This window comes from Lontra canadensis, unplaced genomic scaffold (genome assembly GCF_010015895.1).
Source record: "Lontra canadensis isolate GAN:19392208 unplaced genomic scaffold, GSC_riverotter_1.0 scaffold11, whole genome shotgun sequence".
Classification (NCBI taxonomy): domain Eukaryota; kingdom Metazoa; phylum Chordata; class Mammalia; order Carnivora; family Mustelidae; genus Lontra; species Lontra canadensis.
In genome coordinates, this window is record NW_022631005.1 from 18,915,900 (window position 1) to 18,937,786 (window position 21,887).

A 21,887-nucleotide genomic window follows, 5' to 3' on the forward strand; every position below is an offset into this window, starting at 1 on the left:
ATTTATTTTCCTAAGCTAGAATGGCCTTATCCATATTTTTCACCCTTTAGTCCAATTTCAAGTCTGAGTTCTAGATTTTATTATCCAATATGATGAAGTCAGTCCAGAGCCTTTGTGAGTGTGTTTTTGGAGGGGGGAGGGAGGGAGAGAGAGAGAAGGAGAGACAAGAGAGGGAGGGTGAGAGGGAAGAAGGTAGGAAGGAAGGGGGGGAAAAGGAAGGAAAGGAAAAAAAAAGGAGGAAGAAAATGAACGAATGGACAGACACATGATGAGGTCCTGAGCATGCAATACTGAATAAAGCAGATATGTCCTCTGTCTTCTAGGAGTTTATAGTCTACGTAGTAAACAGATCTTAAACATACCGTGTGTGTGTGTGTGGGTGTGTGTGTGTGCGTGCTGTATCTTTTATGCAAGTAAAATAAAGAAGAACATTGTAAAAAATACAGAATGACATGAAATTATATCAGATAGACCTAACTGATATTGGAAAGGTAGGAATGGCCCCCCCAGCCCCCCAACAGGAATTGACATTTAGGTTGAAATCTAAAGTCAAGATTGAGATACCATGGCTTGAATTACTTTCCAGACTGGGGGACAGGATATGTGAAGTGCAGAATGGAAGAAAAGATATGGTTTGTTCAAGAAACTGAAACATGGCCAAAGTGTTAGAAGTATAGAAGTATACCACTAGAGGGCCAAGGTATTAGAAGTGGGGAAGTATACCAGTAGATGAAGCTGGGGAGATAGGCAGAGACTAGATCATGCTCACCATTGTTGGTAATGTTAGGAATATGAGGTTTTATTCTGACTGCTATTAACAGCTATAGAAGGGTTTTATAATACATTATTCACTTTTCATCTTAATAAGATTCCTTTGGCATCTCTGAGGAGAGTGGTTTTAGAGAAATAAGAAACAGAGATGAGTTATAAGTCACCAGGCAAGAGATGATGGTGACTTAGTTTAGAAAAGAGAAACAGAACTAAATAGATATGGGATTTGAGATATATTTTGAAGCTACCAGTGTCAGGATGTGGTGATGAACTATATGTAGAAGATAAGGTAGAAGTTACGGAAGATAAATTCCTGATTACTGGAATGAGTGATTGGGTAAAAAGTGACAGTATTCATCAAAATAAAATGAAGGGATAAATGTTTTAAGAAAGAACAAGAATTTACTACTGGATATGTTACATTTAAGATGCCTCAAAGAATTTCAATGCAAATATCAAAAAGGCAACTGTATTTATGAGTTAGAATCTCAGAAGACAGGTTAGAATATAAAAGAGTTATTATAATAATAATGAAAATCATGGAAACTTTAAAGACTTCTTTATGTGAAAATTTAGGGATTCCTCATCTGAACCTGGGAACCTCCAGTTTTAGAATCCTGGCCGGGATACAGAAAGAGGTGGTGGAAAAGGTAGCTAAGATAAAGCAATCAAGAAGGAAGAATACCAAGAGAGTGCTAAGAGAAAAAAAATAAATAATCGAAAGGGAGAAAGGGATTAATTTGGTCTAATGCTATAAAAAGGTTAGTAAAAAGGGCTGAGAAAGGTTTAGATACATGTTAAGTAACTGGCAATCTCTATAGGTTAAAAAAAAAAGTGGAATGGTAGAATGGTGGGGCTGGAGGAGATATCAGTGTGGTAGGATGATTGGGGGGAAAAACAGTCAGCTTGTATGAAAAATTCTTTGGAGAATGTTGGATGCAAATGAAGCCTGGAGAGAAAGGGCTAGAAATGGAGAGTGTTTCGAGGTTAAGAGAAAAGGTTTGTTTCAGGATGATAAATAGTAGAGCAAGTTCATATGTTAAAGGTAAGATTTAGTAGAAAAGGAGAGGCTAAAAACGCAGAAAGAAGTGGGAATTATTGAAGCCAAGTTTCAGAGGAGATGGGATGAGTATATGTGTTCCTGTTCACTTTGTATTGGATTCAAAGGCGGGAGGAGGCTTCCATATGCATTACAAAAGAAGGTGGGGGAGAATTAATGTAGATGCAGATGGGTTTTAGCTGGGGCTGTAAGAAAGCAGAGTTGCTTTTTGATGTACTCTCAATTCTCTATCCAATAAGAGGAAAGATCATCCTCTGAGAGTGGAGTAGGGTGGAATGGGGTGAATTAGAAGGCAGGGAACAGTGGGAAAGAAATGAGAAATAGAATCTGAAGGTTGGCTGAATGGCAGAGAAGGGAGAGGGTCAGTGGGGACAATGTCTCAATGAACTCGAAGAGTTATTGCCGTGAGAGTACCTGCACAATACAGATAGAAAACACTGCCAAGTGAAAGAATAAGACGCTCTTGTATGTGTGTGTGTGGGGGGGGGAAATCTCTTTCAGTGAAGGTAAAATTTCTGGTGATGACAAACAATATACTTTTTATCATGATGGAAATTTGTTGTTGAAATGTACTAGAAATAAAAGGTCAGATGCAGAGAGGAGGTCAAGAAAACAAGGGAAAAAGTTGTGGATACATTTATCCTGTAGATACTTCCCTAGTTTGGTTGTGGTCAGAAAGAGAAAACTGGGCGCTGACTCTTAAATAAAAATAATTAGATTAAAAAAATCAGAAGGTTGACAGATGATTCTTTGAGGATGGATGTGATTTGTGAGACTCTCAATAAAGCAGGAGATGTTACAAAATAAGAGAAAAATAATAATCTAGAATTAATAATGGGTCAGGGCACTGATTTTGTGTCTACCCCTGATGTTCTTGTTAGGAGCCCACATTTCCTTTTCTTTCTTTCTTTCTTTCTTTCTTTCTTTCTTTCTTTCTTTCTTTCTTTCTTTCTTTCTTTCTTTCTTCTTTCCTCCCTTCCTTTTCCTTCCTTTCTTTCCTTCTTTTCTTTCTTCTAAATTAAACTCCTTTTTTAAAGTTATGACTTATTTATTTAATAAATAAATATAATAGTAGTGAGAGAGTATCTATTATAAATAAATACAAGAGAGAGTGAGTGAGATAGTGAGTGAGAGAGTGCACGAGCAGGGAGGAGAGGGGCCCTGGAATATTGACCTGAGCCCAGGGCAGACACTTAACTGACTGAGCCACCTGTGTGCCCCAGGAGCCCACATTTTCAATGACTGCTGGGAAATATGACCTCAGGAGGTGCTAAGTTTCTGTCAGTAAAGGTAAAACATTGGAAAGTACACGAAGGGTATAGTCTTAGAATATTGGGGCATTTATGATCATGGAGTAGAGTTTCAGAGGGCAGATCAGAAGGGTTTTGGTAGGAAGAGACGAGGTTTGTCTTAGATAAAGAAGAGTTTCTAAGAATTCCAATTATGGTCTGAAAATAAGGACTGCTGGTTGGTGAAAATGTGAAGCCAAGTGTGTCATTATCTTCCAGGCAGTTAGATGTGGCAGGTCCAGTTGAGCCATGGGTAGAAGGAATGAGTGAGTGAACGTAAACCACATGCTTCTTTTCTTGGAGAATAGAGGAAGCGATGCAAATAAGCAGGTCAATTTGGACCATCCTTTTTCTTCCTAATAGGGCCAATACTCTACCCTCAGGCACTGACAACCCAGAGAGATGATTAGGTTTTTGTTTTTTTTTACCCCCACTGTGTCCCAATCTATGTTAAGCAGTGATGAAATACCTATGTGACAGAGAAAAATAATAATAAAAAATAATGTGCAGATCTATTTTTCTTTCTTCCCCCCCTCCACCCCTAGAGAGAAAGATTGTGCGTGTGCCAGTGGGATGGGGTTGGGCAGAAGAAAAAGGAGAGAAAGAATCTTAAGCAGGCTCCAAGCCCAGTGCAGAGTGGAAAGCTGGGCTTGATCTCAGGATCATGACCTGAACTGAAATCTAGAGTCAGATGTCTAACTGATTGAGCTACCCAGGGCCCCCTTTCTACCTTTTTTTAACCACTCCCCTTTTCCAATGGTAGGTTTATTAATTGCTGAGTTGACTCTTGTCTCTCAGAATGTGGAAAACGGAAAACAAATGGAAGAAAAGCCTAAGATACTAAGATTTCTTATTTTTTATTATTTGGTTAAAATCATAAAAAAAGATGAGTTCAAGGCAGTGTTGGGGTCAGGTGCAGATTGACATTGGCTGTATTTGAGTTTGTGAGAGAATTTAGCCAGCTGGGATTAGGGAAGAATGTTTGGAAATCTATGGCTTGAGTAATATATTCAGTTTTTTAAAAAATGAAAGGCGATTTTTTAAAAAAGATTTTATTTATTTATTTGACAGAGAGCACAAGTAAGGAGAGCAGGAGGCAGAGGAGAGAGAGAAGCAGGTTCTCCACTGAGCAGGAGCTTAACATGGGGCTCAATCCCAGGAGACTGGTCATGGCCTCAGCCGCAGGCAGATGCTTAACTGACCGAGCCACCCAGGCACCGCGGAAGGATGATTTTTTTTTTTTTAATGCTGTTCATTAATAGTATCCTTCTTTGTCATTTCATGGGAGGTTACAAGAAATGTTGCAGATATTTTCTATTTAGGCAAGATTGATTTCTTTTTTTTTTAAACGTGACCCCGTGTCAAGACGGGAGTTTTTTGAGGATTACATATAAAAGTCATAAAATGATTGCTTTATTTATTTATTTATAATTAATATACAATGTTATATTAGTTTCAAGTGTGCAACATAGTGATTCACCAATTCTGTACATTACTGAATGCTCACCAAGATTATAGATATAGTCATCATCTATTACCATATATTATAATATTGATTATATTCCTTCTGCTGCATCTCCATGATATAATTATTTTCTAGGAGGAAGTTTGTACCTCTTAATCCCCTTTATCTATATTACCCACCCTCCCATCTACCTCCTCTCCTGAAGCCATAAATTTGTCTCTGTATTAGAAAATCTGTTTTTGTTTGTTCATTTGTTTTTGTATTAGATTCCACATATGAGTGAAATCATATGCTATTTGTCTTTCTCTGACTTATTTCACCTACCATAATACCCTCTAGGTCTACCCCTATTGTCAGAAGTGGCAAGATCTCATTCTTTTTTATGGCCAGGTAATATTATAAATTATAATATATAATCTTTATCCATTCATCTGTTGATGGACAGTTCTGTTGCTTTCATATCTTGACTATTTAAAATAATACTGCAATAAACAGAGGGGTACATATACCTTTTCAAATTAGTGTTTTCATTTTCTGTGGATAATACCCAATAGTGGAATTACTGGATCATATGGCATTTTCATTTTTAATGTTTTGAGGAAACTCCATACTGGTTTCCACAGTGGTTACACCAATTTATGTTCCCACCAACACGGGTTCCCTTTTCTCCATAGTCTTTCCAACACTTGTTATTTCTTGTCATTTTCACTAACCTTTCTAATTGGTGTGAAGTGATATTTCATTGTGGTTTTGATTTGCATTTCCCTGATGATTAGTGATTTTGAGCATCTTGTGTCTGTTGGCCATCTGGATGTCTTCTTTGGAAAAATATCTATCCAACTGCTTTGTCCATTTCTTGATCAGACTATTTCTTTTTGGTGTTGAGTGTATTAGGTCTTTCTATATATTTGGATACTCACCCCTTATTAGATATGTCATTTACAAATATCTTCTCCCATTTATTGTTTTATTTAGAGTTAACATTTCAATATATAATATTTTCTAAAGTGGTATGATTTTTGATTGTCCAGTATCTTCAGGACAAGAATGATCTAAATCTTAAAATAGAACATTAAACGATGTAGTGGTTTCTTATGGCACAACTACTAAGTATAGAAACCCACCAAAGCCAACTCAAATGTACAGAGATTTCCTGAGATAGTATGGAAAATCATACATGTTCATGCAACTAAAGATAAGAAATAAAGATGGACTCTGGGGGGCCCAATTCCTCACTCACGGATTACAGGGCTTCTTTCATTCTGATCTTCTGTCTCATGGCTCTCCCACTTCTGTGTACATGTTCCAATATTCCTCCTCTCTCACTGCTCCTGTCCCCATCCTCACCCCAGCTGTTCCTCTTACCCATGTTAGCACAACTGCCACTAGGTGGCCTTCACATTTCTGGGTTTAGATATTTAGAGAAAGGATCTTGGTGACTCAGCTAAACCTACAATTTGTTTTCATTTCTATGGCATGTTCCTCATTGATCTAATTATCTGTCAACAGGAAGGAGAGGGATGCTATTGGTACCTAGAGCTGCCCCTCGGGAACACTATCTGGGTGGAGCAGGTTGAGGTAAATAAGGATGTTAAATGGGTCAGCCACATTGAGTGACATATCTAATATATGTATACTTCTGGGGGAATCATTAGTGGGAATGTTTCCAGAATATAGAGTAGCCAGCAGAGAGCCAGAGTCTATATGTCAAGTTTAATTTCTGTGTGTTTATGTATGAACTAAAAACCAAGTTTGAGAGAGATTTTTCAAACAATGAAAGCAAAAACCTTAACAAGTAAAAATCAATAAATAACTGTCTTGAACAGTCTTGGCTAGGCAGAGAAAATAGTTTGTTTATCATCCACATCCCTTAAGTAGCAGGAGCTAATAGAATTTGAATTTAAAGCTCTTACTCCAAAGACTCATTACTCTTTCAGATTTACGATTGCACTTTAGAATTGCAATGCTAAATATTTAATATTTCTACTTTAGTTCTGAATGTACTTTAATTACTCTATATAATGTGGAAAATTGCTTTCTTGTTCAATTTTTTGTATACACAATGGAAGAAAAATGTTGTATTACTATTGATGTTATTTGAGTAACAATTATTTTAAAAATATGACTGAAGAATGAAGTTCCTAATGTAATTGTCAAGGAAAATACATATTATTTTGCTAAAATATGAAGAAATGCAGTTACCTACTTTAACATGTGATTAATATACATGGATGGTTTCCTAGGACTTAATGAGAGCAATGTTTTTGTTTGTTTGTTTGTTTGTTTGTCTTAATCTGGTAATATGTCTTTATTTGCTCCCCTCTCATCAACTCCCTAACCTAAAATTTGTTATGTAATCTCATTTTTCAGCAGTTAAAATGAATAGTAGGTAATTTCATTGTAAGAACTCTGAAAATTTCTGAATTCCATCATGAAGCTATTATCAAAATATTAGGAGTAAGAATATGACACAAAACCAAGGTTGACTATGCAGTTAAAAAGAGATGGAGAGGACTCTGATGTGTTTAAATTCCCCTTTGTCCATTTGGACAAAATATAAAACTGCAGAACTGCAGAAGCATCATTTAAAATGTATATCACTGGCAAAAGTAAGTCTTATTTTTATCAGCTAAAGAAAATAAAATATATGTTTTAAAATGTCAGTACCTGTAACAATTGCTTTGCTTTAAAGTGTAAGGACGATTGGAGCCATAACTCTGTAAGCACAATGCTCTATCACTGTCTGTGAGGGTTCCCTTTGCAATTTTTGATTTATGTCAGGCAAGTTTACCAACAACACTCAAAGTTTCTTACTATCTCCAACTGTATAAAACTTATATATGTATAGTAAAACTTATATATCTATAGTAAAACAGGGCTACTCATATAATCAACAAAGATGTTAGATAAAATCAGTTTCCCATATCTGATGAGATAAGGAAGCCAGCATGATAAACTCCTACCTACTACAGATGCTGAATCAGAAGAATAATGAACTGGATGAATAAAGGACAATTTGATAGAAATATTGCTGTCCTTTATGAACTAATAGTTAAATATGTCATAGAAATACAGTCAGTAGTTGCAGTATTATTTTATTTTAATTTGAATTTTTGTGTTAGTGGGAATCAGGTAGAATGCCATTCAAAAAATAAGTGACGAACAAGAGAAGAGCAATCGCAATTTAATTTCTTCCCATGCTATAGGATAAAAAAAAAATCGATATCACAGGAATGAACAGAGAGAGAAAAAATGCCATTATTGTAATCCTGAGGGAATGGGGTATAAGACAAATTTTGGAACGGTCCCTTCTATCCACCATGACTTCATCATGGCACTATACTGGGGGCTCTGCTATATTTGAAGCTGCATCAGCAACTCGTTTCCTGGTAGGAGAAGATGCTGAAAGGGTAACTGAGAACCTAGAAATTAATAGAGTTAAGTGTTCAAAAAATACTGAATAAAATGAAGTAAATGAGACTCCAAACAACCACCTGTGGTATTTTTTATGGAATTTCTGGAGTAAAGCATAGATTTACCCATAGTTTCCAAGATCAGAAGCAGTTACTAGAAAGTACAAAACTATGGCATTTCAGTTCAAAAGGCATAACATAATATAATTATGAGAAAAATCAAGCAAATTCATCATGAAGATATTCTTTAAAACAACTCATTAACCCTTCAGAAATAATCACATTGTGAACAACAAAGGAAGGCTGAAAAACTATTCAGAATTAGAAGAGCCTAGAGAAAAAAAGATGATTAAATGCAACATATGACGGTGGATTAGACTCTACATCAGGAAAAAAAAAAGGGAAATTTGGCTACATAGAACATTATTGGTCAGTGAGCATAATTTGAATAAAAGCTATATATTGTATCAGTGTTAACATTTTTTTTCAGTGTTAAAATTATTGATTTTGATAGGTGTACTGTGGCTATGCAAGAGAAGGTCCCTGCACTTAGGAAAACACAGGCTGGAGTGTTTAGATGTAGCAGGTCATAATGTTTGCAATTTACTGTCATGAGTACTAGGCAGGACTAGAAATAGCCAGAGGGTCAAAAGATGAACAACCCATGAATCTAAATGAATGACGTTGATATTCACATGACTATTCTTATAACTTTTCTGTAAGTTTGAAATTATTTTAAAATAATGAGTTAAAAACAAAGGTATAACAAACATTCATGCTATGGCTCTGGTAATGGCTGATCATGTGGACTTTGAGCTTATTTCCTCTGTAAAATAAACATAATCTGCCCCTTCTGTCTTAGAGGTATGGATCAGTGACATAATGGGGTTCACAAAGTAATATTTACTTTTTCTAAGATTTGGACAGATATTTTAGAGGAAAGAAAAGTGTGATTTTTCAACCCATATCACAGATGAAATTTAGTTAGATTTTAGATAGAAACTTTAACTTTTGTTTTCAATTCTAATACAACTATGCCTCAATTAAAGAATGCCCTAAAAGCGAAGCTTTTCTCTGTAACGGTAGTAGGAGATTTTAAACTAAGAGTAAAAATTACTAAAACAAGTAAATTTAAAAAATGCATATAGCCATGTGACTATGGGTACTTGCTGCTTACAGTTTTATGGTATCAGTGCTATTATCCTGGTGAACACTTCCATTTCTTGCATTTCAAGTATAAGTGAACAGAAGTCATCATAGTCAGTGTTCTGAAGTTTGAGAAGGACCAATTTGGTATAAGGAACATCTTTGACGTCTCTCCTGGGCACTAGTTTTTTGTTGTTGTTGTTGTTTTTGTTTGTTTGTTTGTTTTACTGTGTATTGGGGATACAAAGATAATACATTCTTTACAGTTCTAGCTCTTTACTGTTTCTTCTTCACATACCCAAAGTCCTCCTATTCTTTTGATTTTACTCTTCATTAAAACAGGGGTACTTTGATAAGTCATATATTTATACTTTCCCCCTCATATTTTGGCTGAATCTTACTCAGAGCATTACCTCAACCAGTTTTATTATAACCTGGAATAATATGAGAATCACTTGTGTCATTCCTGCAATAGATCAACACCACTGAAAATCTTAGAAAAATAAATCCCATTTTCCCCAATCGCTTTCATCATCAGCTGGTTCACTCTTCCTCCATAACCAAACTTCTCAAAGCAACTTCTCAAAATTACTGGTATTTTAACAAATGCCAAATTCAACATTTTCTTAATCTGTATTATTTTTGTGAAGTGATTGACCCAGCCAACCACTCTGGTCTTTTATTCTGGAACTTTTTTCCCTTAGACTTCTAGAAAGTCTGTATTATCTCTTTGACCATAGCCTCTGATTTTTATTTGGTTTCATTCTCCATGGTTCTGATCTTGGCACACTTCTCTTTTTTCCCTTTTGGGATTACATGTAATTAAGTTATCTCAAGATGACTTCCAGGAAGTCTTCAACTCCAGACTCATCTTTCCTCTTCAACATCATGTACTTGGCACAATCACCTGCTTTATATCACTATGCCTAGTCTATACATATCACATTATCCATAGTGTGCCAGGGCCTCCAATTCTCTATTTCCAAACCTACCCTCGCATCAGCATGTCTACAGCTCTGTGAAACAGACCAGTCAGAAAAGGAAACTAGAAAAGGAGAGACATTTTTTATAGAATGAAAAAGAGAGCTTCATATAGCAGGAATAGTGTGTAGTGTTCTACAGTAAGAAATAGGAAAACTAGGTACTCCTTGTAATAATTTAACTTGGGATAGCTATGTACAAATTGATTTGAAGTGATGAAAGAGGAGATGTAAGATGGAAGCCGGAAAAGAGAGAGAGCAAGTGCAAGTGAGTACATAGGGGCGGAAGTTTGAATGTCAAGCATAACAATAAAATGTGGCACCTTATGCCCTTTTATTTATTCTTTACTAAAATAGAAAAGTTCTTCACCTGAATAGATTGTTACTTGAAGATAATTTTTAACTTACCATGATAAATCGGTCTTTCAAGAATATTTAGGGAAATATCTTCTCAGAATAAAATCTAGCTTATACTGTTACAGAACAGTATGCATTAATGTTTAAAAATTAGTCAAAACCTCCCACAGGAGAAAGAGCTAAATTACAGTTCAAATAATACTTTTTAGCTTGAAATATACCCCATACTGTTAGATAATGCAAGGATGTTGAGAAAAGTAACTAAAAACTAATTCACCAAGTTTGTAAAATCAAATATTCTATACTCTAGGTAATCTTAATATTTCTCAGTCACTGTAAATCAGATTATTCTTGAGATTGTATTTAAGTCAAGGTAAGATAGTCTTCTATTTATAAAGGTAATTTAGTCTCCTGAGTAGGTAATCTTGTTAAAATATTGTCAGGTTAACTGAAATTGATTTGTGTTTACTAAACATAGTGAATACTAATCAAACATTAGACACTGAGGTGTTAGAGGTATTTAAACCTTTGATAGACACTATTAGTGTTTCACGGAAGGATTATTTTTTGTCTTGGAGGTCAACATTGCTTTTTAGTTTGTTCTTTCAAATAAAGATAAAATGAGGAGTAATGGCCTGCATTTGCTTTATGAAATTTTGTGGTTTGGGAATATTTGGGAGAATTTGGGATTGGTTTTGGGGGGATTATTTATGTTTTATTTCCTTTGCTACAAACACCACATTTGCTTTTCCATCTGCTTAATTCCATTCCAGGTTTGCTATTCTCTACCACTCATAGCATCATTGAGCTCCACATAATCGCTTTTATAGGAGACAGACATTACTAGGCAATTTGAAAAGCAGGTTGAAGATAAAGCCTAATAGCTCACGTGCCCTGGCCTGGTGACTTGGCTCACTTCCGAAGCTTATACCAAATGGGCTGCGTGCATTCCTGTGGTGTCTGTGTATCAGCTCTATGAGGCTTAAAGAAACATTTCCCCTAATACAATAATAAACCCACCATAATCATCCATTTTGGGGGAATTTTACAGTTGTTGGTTAACCTGCTCCCTTATGCCCTGCAATATTCATTAGCAGATTTCTCTGTTTATGAGTGATATTATATGGAAATGGTTATGGGAAGCTAACAGATGTAACCACTGAAATAAATTAGAAGAAAAAGTTCTGTTTTTTACAGATGGTTGTATTGAATATGCTCCCCCCCCCCGCACTTTAACATTTAGTTTTCTTTCAACAGAAAACTTTTCTTTACTGACTATGGGAATGTGGCCAAAGTGGAGCGATGTGACATGGATGGGCTGAATAGAACAAGGATAATTGATTCAAAGACAGAGCAGCCAGCTGCACTGGCACTAGACCTAGTCAACAAATTGGTTTACTGGGTAGATCTTTACTTGGACTATGTGGAAGTGGTGGACTATCAAGGAAAAAACAGACATACTATCATTCAAGGCAGACAAGTAAGTACAATTTTGTTAGAAAATGCAGCTAAGGTGATAAAATGAACGGTGTCATACTAGGAAGAAGACCTAAAATTTGAATTAGAATGTTGAAAATTTCTTATGAAGTCAAGCTGCAAAGGGTCATAAAAATTGTGATGTATTTCCTATATGGGAGAATGTTCTTTTCACAGTACATTCCATAATGCCTCTGATTTCCTCCTTTGCTCTATTAAAAACAAAGCACACAAAACAAAAGGCAACAAAAATAAAATAAAAACAATAAGCAAAAGTGCCACACTTCTAAGAAAAGAATTAGGATAAGACAGATGTTTTGACCTTTTAAAAGTAAAACTTACTAAAATCTAATTTAAATAGTTCATTTATAAGGAGCTACACTATCATCTATCCCATGTGGCCTTGGAGATACTGTTCTAACAAAAGCAAATGCCTGCTCACAACAACAGTTTTATTATTTTCAAAGGTTGAACTAAATTTTGCCTTTTGATGTATTCAAGTGCTTCTTAGAATAAGAATTCTGTGAAAGTCACTGAGGTCAAGATCTTTCCCATCTGTATAGTTTTTGCCTTGCTGAATTAAAAGGTTTTGCAGATAACACTCAGTAGACACTGAAAGGAGATCTCTAAGTAGAAATAAGCTTATTTGCTAATGTACTTTCTCAAATTCAATTTTACCTCAGTGATTGCACTAATTTCTTGTGAGATTCTTATTCTATGGAGATGAAATACATGAATCCCTTTTCTTTCTTTTGCAATCCAAGATGAAAGTATTCTGTAATGATCCCTTAAAGTTACCTTCCCTTCCTAATCAGTTTTAACAAAAATTCTTTTTCCTTCTTTGACAGACAAACAAATGCACCAAGCTGGGAATTAAAAAAAAAAAAAAAAAAAGAAAGAAAGAAAGAAAGACAGGTGTGCAATATTAGAGATGAGGCCAGTTATATCTTTCATTCTTTTGCCTAAAAATCTTAATTTCTTTGGAAAGTCTTAGTTATGACTTTTAGAGGATCTAATCTCTAAAATGATTATGATAGGTCATCTTTTTACCTATATGTAATTAAAACTCTAAACTTTGAAACAAGGATAAAAAATTCAAATAATTTTCCTCCTGATTACTTTTAAAAAGTTTTCTAATGTCTGGTTTTCAATTGTTCATTTTTTTCGTTTCCTTTTTTTTTTTTTTTTTTTTTCTGATTCCCTAAACATATGCTTACTGGGCCACTAAGTCATCCAACATAGATACATTTTTTTTCTAAATATCTGTACTGTAGGCAGAATGGTCTAGCCACAACTCTAAGCTCCTCCCGCCTGTGTCAGGAGTAGCAGAGCAGGCAACAGTGTACTTACTTTATGGAAAACAGTCTCTTCTGAAGAAAGGAACAGGGACAGTGAGTACAATTTCATATTTTCTTCCCTGCCCAATTGTCCCTTCTGTGGCTGTGCTTTTCCCTCTTGGGTGTGGATTGGCAATTATGTAAAGACCAATGTAGGTATGCCACAACCACACTCCCAGATGATTGGCTCCAAACTTTGGGCAAAACAGGCATGAGATTAATTGTAATGGAAAAATTGAGTTTACTTGCAATTTTTATAGGAAAAAGTTTTGCTCAAGTCAAATTTGAGTTTGGATTTATCTAGGGAATATGATGTCAGCTTATGTGCAAATGATATTAGTAAATAAACACATGACACCGCCATCCCTTCTCTCTGGCACATGCACCTGTGCATGCATGCACACACACACTCAAAAGCACATGCACACACACACACACACACACACTGAGGAATGACCCTTACGCTGCAAAACATTATTTGGGCTTTATTTTGGGCTCCTCATTAATTCCTATCTTACATTTCTCAGTTGGTTAATTTTCTGCTTTTGGCTTAGGTCATGATCACGGTCCTGGAATGAGCCCCCAGTCCGGCTCCTTGGTTAGTGGGATTCTGCTTCACCTTCCTCCTCTGCTCCTACCCCCACCTTGCTCTCTCTCTCCCTCTCTCTCTCAAATAAATAAATAAAATATTAAAAAAAATAAATTCCTACAGTCAAACCGTACATACTTTTTCAAATTCTCTTAACTACAAATCTATACTAAAAGTACCATATAATGCCAAAGAATTGTGAAAGATTTTTCCAACAGAATCTCTACAGCAAATTGAATCATAACCCCACCCCACCCCGACACAGAACCATTTTAAATTAACTATAATAGGAGGAATGTTAAAAAGCATTGTACTTAGCATGTATGAGAAAATGAGTCAACTCATTCTTCCTCTGCTTTACTCAAAACTTGCCATGACTGCAAGATGTCCAATCCTCCACTCAATTCCCAGGACCTCTGCCTAGGAGAGTTATATTGTTCAAGTGCTATTAGTTACATTTCCAGTATGAATAGGCTTTAGAAACATGTGATTTCTGAGTAAAGTGCTGTCTTTTTAAAAAAATTATTCCAAATACATAGTTTCATTATTTATTGTTTGCCATTCTGGGACAAGTATTCATCTAAATGTAACTAGTGGCTTAAAAAAGTGGGATTTAATATATATATATATATATATGGGATTTTGAACTTATAAAATAAATTTTAAAGGTTTTTTCTCATCAGTCCTTACATAGCCGGTGCTATACTTTAGATTTTGTATCTCCTGACTATATGAACAAGCAGTCCATAAAAAAATCTCAAATTTTATAGAACACTGCCATAAGCATCTTATTGAGTTTGCTTGGAAGTTTTGTTCTCATTTGCCTTTGAAAAGTAGCTACTAAACATGTTTTCTTAATGAATCATGAATAAAATTCTCCACATATCTGGAACTGCTTTATCTACTACTGCATAATGTTTTCTTTTCAGAGAAAAAATTAAATTAGTAAAATGTTTAATTCTTTGAGAGAAAATAAATGATGATATGTGTGTGACTCTCCTACTATGGGAATTTTCCCACAGTAGTAAATAGCAATCAGTTTTTCTTTCAAGTTGAAAGCAGCATAATTAAAAATCATAGTTATTTTTGCCCCTCCATATAGGTCAGACATCTTTATGGCATAACTGTGTTTGAAGACTATTTATATGCAACCAATTCTGATAACTTCAATATCATAAGGATAAACCGATTTAATGGCACAGATATTCATTCATTAATTAAAATGGAAAATGCTCGAGGAATCCGAATTTATCAAAAAAGAACTCAACCAACAGGTAAGACACAAGACTTCTTCATTGCCTTTAAAATGGTGGGCTGAATGGGCTATGGTCCTTGTACTTTGCATGGAATTAAGGTGGGTGAGTCATAAATTCTTTTGATAGCAAAAGTGTGCATGTCTGCTTGATAAAATGGAATAGCACTCCCTGCACAAGTCTAAATGACAAATTGTTCAGTTCCTAGTGAATTGTTTCTACAACCACAGAATTGAAATGATGGCTAGATTTAGATTCAGGAAAGAGCTTTCAATCATGATGTGTGTAGACAGATGCTAAGATGCTAAAGTTTTTGTTTGTTTGTTTGTTTGTTTGTTTTGGTATCATTTTGGGAGACATTTCAAATCAGGTGACTCTATTAGAATATCTACCCAGTTTTTATTGCAGTCATTCTGATCTCTTAACTTACCCTAGTTATTCTTTAATACAAATTAATTAAAAAATAACTTTTAATGAGAGGTTGTAATGTTTCTAATTATTTCTTAAAGATACAAACTAGTTATTTTTGCATAGTAAGTTAGTGATCTTTGTTCATCAATACAATTTATGTTCAATTATATATAGAATAATGTGACATACAAGAATAACCAAACCCAAATTTTCATCCCGTTTTTGTGCTTCAAATTGAAACTACTTTAGAATTATCTAAATATTAACATAGATTTATTTGAGAAAATGTATTTTGACAAATCTGTTTACAGCACATTTAAATTTGGAATTCTGTAAGCAACCTTATTAGAGTTTGCTGTTAGGATTTATTTATTTGTCAGTTATTCATTGACCGTTACTGTGTACCAGAAACATTGTATAGACATTATTGTATAGACACAGAAGTGAATAAAACAGCCGAAAAATTCTTGCTTATATGAGATTTGCATCCCAACAGAGAAAACATAATTTTAAAATGATCAAGTAAATTATTATTATTTTAGAAGATTAAGTGCTATAGAGAAAAATAAAGCATAGAGGAAGTCTCAGGGATGAGGGTGGTTTGCAATTTTATATTGAATGGTCGGAGGAAGTCCCACTGGAATAATGAAATTAAATGAAGACTTGAAATAATTGAAGAAGTAAGGCACAGACATGGCAGGTAAAGAGATTAGCAAACACAAAACCCATACGGAAGAACATGCTTAGATTTTTCAAGGAACAGCAAGGAGACCTGTGTGTCTAAAGCAGAATGGAAAAGGGAAAAACAGGTAGAAGAATGAGTCTGGAGAAATGAAGGAGGACTATAATAAGTAGAGCCCTAGAGATAATTCTAGAACCTTCTCCTTATACTTTTATTGAGATGAGGAGTCCTTAGGAAGCATTAAGCAGAGGAATCTCATGATATGACTGACTAAAGGAATCAGTATGGCTACTGTGTTGACAATAGGCTATGGGGGATAAGAGTGGGGGTTAAAGAGCTTTTCATTTAGAAAATCAGGAATGCAAAACAAACATGTCACAATTTTTAAAAGCATAACTGTTTATTAAATTAAAAGAAAATTGCCATGTTATTTGTCACAATTTCAAGTGTTGATCAAAAAAGAAATATTATAAAGTATATAAAATATTACTGATACTATTCCTACCACAGCTTTTTTTTTTTAATTCATCTTTTTCTCATTCTCTTCACACAGTACTTTTCCTTTTCTTTTTTCCTTCTCTAACTTCTACATTCATGAAATATCCTTCTATGTCTTAATCTCCACATGTAAACTAGCATACTCCTTTTGAAATTTATGCATGCACACACACACATTCACTTTGTGGTAGAGTTCTCAAAATGGCAACGGACTCAAAACTAAAAAAAAAAAAAAAGTCTCAGGACTTCTCAATAAAGATAGTTACTGAATCCTATATCTTCTAGGTTAAGTGCCCATATAATGGATTATTTCAAAAGAAATACTTTCTCTGCTTAATGACCTAACCTGGCATATTTTTACAGTTATCTTTTTATATTTGTAAGAAATATGTATTTTTATTTTTATTTTTTCTCTGCAATGCAGAAATATGTATTTTTAAAAAGAACAAGCATGCATCCAAAAAATCATATAATATATTTTACTTACATGTAAACAGTTTAAATTAATATAAAAACAGAATTGTTTTCTTAAACATATTTTTAAGAGGACTTTGGCAAATTCCTACCTCTACTTCTGTGAGGTTGAAACTCTTTTTGCAATTGATTATGGTAATAAATAGCTGGGTATAAAGATTTGTGGTAGGATTCCCTCTCCTTGCACTGCAAACGTTTCAACATACCGCTGATCTACATAATTATCTTGTCTTTGGAAATTTTCAAGTGTGCTGTTTTTTATTTCTCGTAGTCAGAAGCCATGCATGTGAAGTGGATCCATATGGAATGCCCGGGGGATGCTCACACATCTGTCTGCTCAGCAGCAGTTACAAAACACGGACCTGTCGCTGCAGGACGGGCTTCAACTTGGGAAGTGATGGCAGGTCGTGCAAAAGTATGTTGTTAAAATCAGACATTTTGCCAGCAGCCACTGCTTCAGAATAGATTTTTTGTTTATTAATTAGCAACATCAACATCAGCAATATCATAAGACTTCAACAGGTGAAATTTGCCTGCAAAATGTACCAGCTATTTTTCTCAGTATTCAGGGTTTTTTGTTTGTTTTGTTTTGTGATAATGCAAATGAGAAACTGAATCAGGCTATAGAATCATTAAATTTATGGATCCCTGGGAAACATACTTTAGGGTATATTTTTAGGAAGATCCTTTCCCTAATTCCTTAAAGAAGGTTTTTGATCTAATGAGTCCAAGTATTTGGTTGACCATATTTTCTGTTACATGAATTAAGAAGTTGCTTCTAGTAGTTGTTTAGTCCAACAGAAATCCACATAATATAATGTTTCATCTTATCCAGAATCGCTGGGGAGTGAAATTCATTTCATTATTTAATTTTCCAGGTAACTGGAGCTAAACTAATTAAATATCAATCTCTTTAACAATTTTATTGAAAAGCTTTCTAATAGACACATCTTTGTTTTATTTTTGAAATATGCTGAATAATTTAATTGTTTCTTATTCAAATAATAAATAATTCATACATGACTTTATAAACTTAGATTGTTGCCCCAACATTAGTTAAATTTAGGTCTTTACTTGGGTCTTCATAATCAGATATAGTAGAATGATCCTTATGGAAACGATGTCCCTGTGGAGACTGTTGCCCTTTAAATGTCTCTCAATACCATAATTTTTAAAGTTATGATGACTGCTTTTTACAGTGCCCATTGTGTCTCCATTTTGTTATAGCAATGGCTTTTTTTTTTTAATGTATCTCTGATTTATTAGGTTGAAAATCAGTAAACATGTTTTTTTTAAACATATTTTTACATGATTTCCTTCACAAATTTTTTAGGTTTTTAAATTTTTTATAACTTTTTTTTTTTTATTTCTGTTAGTGTTCCCTCTCTGGTCACTGTCTTGCCATCTCTTCGACTTTCTTGTCATGTGCTTACTGAGGACTATGACATTAGATCACTATTTTGTTAAAATTTTAAGTCTAAATGGTAGCACAAATATTTTTAAATAACAACCCAGAAGGCTTCACTTTGATAAAATATATATATTAGTATTTTGTTTATATTTCTAACTTTGTATTAAATGCCGGGTCTCATGATCAAGAGATCATCTGGATAAATGAGAGAAGCCTCAAGATGAGTGAAGTTTTGTGTGTGTGTGTGTGTGTGTGTGTGTGTGACCAGCCTTTAAACTGGTATGGCTACCACTTGAAAAGTGATGGCATGTCATTAAAAAATGCAATCTACACATATATACATACATATTTGCATGTATGCATACATACATACATATGTTTAGAGAAAAATAGGATCACAGTTGCCTAAGTTTCAATCGCCCTTAATGTAGAGTATTGATCATGGTACATTTACATTAACAGAGACAATTCTAGTTATTTTAAGCAGGAAAAGATCAAATGCAAATAAATAGGTGCTTACACAATCAGAGATAATCCTGAAGCAGTCCTCAGTCCTCAGAACATCCCTCAAAACCACCATTGAACTACCCTGGCTTAAAACTGAAGACCTGCCACATTCAGAAGCCAGGGCATCAGGAAGCCACAAATGCCAATGGTAACTTCAAAAACACACCATTTTAACTGATACCCAGGAATTTCCACAACTTGCACCATGACTATTAGCTTTAGAAATATGCCACAACTGATAGTTCCCTACTGGTAAACAGAACAAAACAACACCCTCTTCCTTGTGCTTGATAAAACTCAAAGAACACTAATATGGAAAAATTCAATATCTCCTCCAGATAAATACCAATAGACGTAACAAAAGGCACCTTCATTTCCATATTATAAGCATGAGTTAATAGATCTTATTTTAAGTACTTAACACCAGACCCATTGCTCTATGAGTATTTCTGAACCGTAATTTTTAGTTTCAGTTGTTTATCATAGAAGAAAACACACTAGAAGAAACTTTAAAGTAGGTATTGAATAACAAAAGTAAGTGTCTTAAGTAAACAATGGGAAAATTGTTTTTTTCTTATTTAAAACACAGGCACCTGGGTGGTTTAGTAGGTCATGCATCGGACTCTTGGTTTTGGCTCAGGTCATGACCTCAGGGTTGTGAGATTAAGTCCTGAGATTAAGTCGTCTGCGCTCAGTAGGGAGTCGGCTTGAGATTCCCACCCTGCACCCACCCTCCACTATTTGCACTAAATAAATAAATAAACAAATAAATTCTTTAAAAATATGAAAAAGGACACACATATATACATTAAACCAATGAAATACTAGGTTTATCAATTACCAATGAAAATGTCAATTAAAAAGAAATGTTAGCTGGATGCCTGGGTGGCTCAGTCCATTAAGCATCTGCTTTCTGCTCAGGTCATGGTCCCAGGATCCTGTGACTGCGTTCTGCATCATCTGGCTCCTTGCTCAGTGGGAGGCCTGCTTCTCCCTCTGCCTGCTGCTCCTCCTGCTTGTGTGATCTTCCTCTCTGACAAATAAATAAATAAAATCTTTGAAAGAAAAAAAAAATCATAACAGATTGAGTATGGTGAAACTAGTGTTCTTATACATTGTTAATAGAATTGGAAATTGATATCACTGTTGGAAAGACATTTGATAAAATATTAAAAAAAAAATAAAACTAACAGTATCCTTAAATTATCCTTCTTTTGACTGAACAAATTCATTGTGAATGTATTTGTAATAATAAAAACCCAGAAACAATCTAAATATCCGACAATAGGTAAGCAGCTGACTATATCGTTGCCTCTTAATGCCTCTTAATAATTTTAATGTTGTCATTGAAAATAATGTTTTTGGGGGTACCTGGGTGACTCAGTTGGTTAAGCATCTGTCTTCAGCTCAGGTGTGATCTCAGGGTCCTGAGATTGAGCCCCAAATTGAGCTCCCTGTTCAGCAGGGAGTCTGCTTCTCCTCTCCCGTACTCCTGCTCTATGTCAAATAAAATAAATAAAATCCTTTGAAAAAAAGGAAATAATGTTTTGAAGACTTTAATGACAATTAGATATGATTTTTTTTAAATGAGGTACTGAAGTGTATATAGGATTCCTATTTTTATTTTTGTTTTTTTAAGATGCCTTTTTTTTTTTTTTAAGATTTTTATTTATTCATTTGAGAAACAGAGAGAGAACATGAGCAGAGGGGAGAGGAAGAAGCAGACTCCCCACTGAACAGGGAGCCAACAGGGACTAGATCTTAGGACCCTGAGATCATGACCTGAGCTGAAGGCAGATGCTTAACAATGTGAGCCACCCAGGTGCCCCTAAGATTCCTATTTTTATTTTTTATATTATTTTTAATGTTTTTTAAGATTTCTGTTTTTAAAAAAATGAAATATTTATGCATATAAAATTGGTAGAAATGTTAATTTTCAAATAAATCACTACTTTTAAATAATATGTGATACTATTTAAAAAATACTCTTGAAAGTAGGTGGACACTGAAAGGCTATGAGGGCAATGAGGAAGAAGGATGTTAATATTCTTTACCATTAATTCCATTTCTAGAAATGTATACTTAGAGATCATCTAAGATAATGTGTAAAATGCTAGGTTGAAGAAAAACATGCTTATCTCAGCATTATTATAATAATGAAAAGATAAAACCAATTGGGAACAGTTTGACACATTATCATATGCTGACTATACTGAAAGAATGAATGTAAGGCTTAAAGTAATAGGTCAACATAGAAAATAATTTTGATGCTAAGATTTGATAATAAAAGCAGAATATAAAATTGAGTGTCCTCTTCTATATAATTAATTGTGCATTAGAAAAATAAATTAATTAAGTTTGAAATAATCACATGAAGGAATATAATATAACAGTGGAAATATGTGAACAATGACTATAACAACCATAGGTAATATTACAGATGTAATAAGAATAAAATTAATTCACAGAAGAATTCACACATATAATTCAAACATGCAAAATCAAACAGTGTACTGTTGGGAAATACATGTAATATATGTATTAAAACTTGACAAAATACATGATAAAATAATCAGGATATTGGATGTCTTTGGGATGAAAGGTGAATAAGAAAATAAGGAGTGGAGAATTGGTTTAGGGCACATGCATACCTTTCAGTATTCTGGAAATATTTTTAAGATCTCTGCCAGATGCATGAAATTTGCTTTTTTAAAATATACTAAAATATAATAAATATCAGCTTATATACATTTAATATTCAGTAACAT

At 34.3% G+C, this 21,887-nt stretch overlaps 1 protein-coding gene across 1 annotated transcript in view; it reads left to right on the forward strand.

The window, feature by feature from the left end:
• LRP1B (LDL receptor related protein 1B) overlaps positions 1–21,887 on the forward strand; it is a 1,927,222-nt gene that overhangs the window by 1,089,879 nt on the left and 815,456 nt on the right. Inside the window, exons 8-10 of the mRNA XM_032856138.1 lie at positions 11,739–11,961; positions 14,986–15,157; positions 17,473–17,616. Of these exons, the coding sequence (XP_032712029.1) occupies positions 11,739–11,961; positions 14,986–15,157; positions 17,473–17,616 (539 nt within the window). The remainder of the gene's footprint in view (positions 1–11,738; positions 11,962–14,985; positions 15,158–17,472; positions 17,617–21,887) is intronic.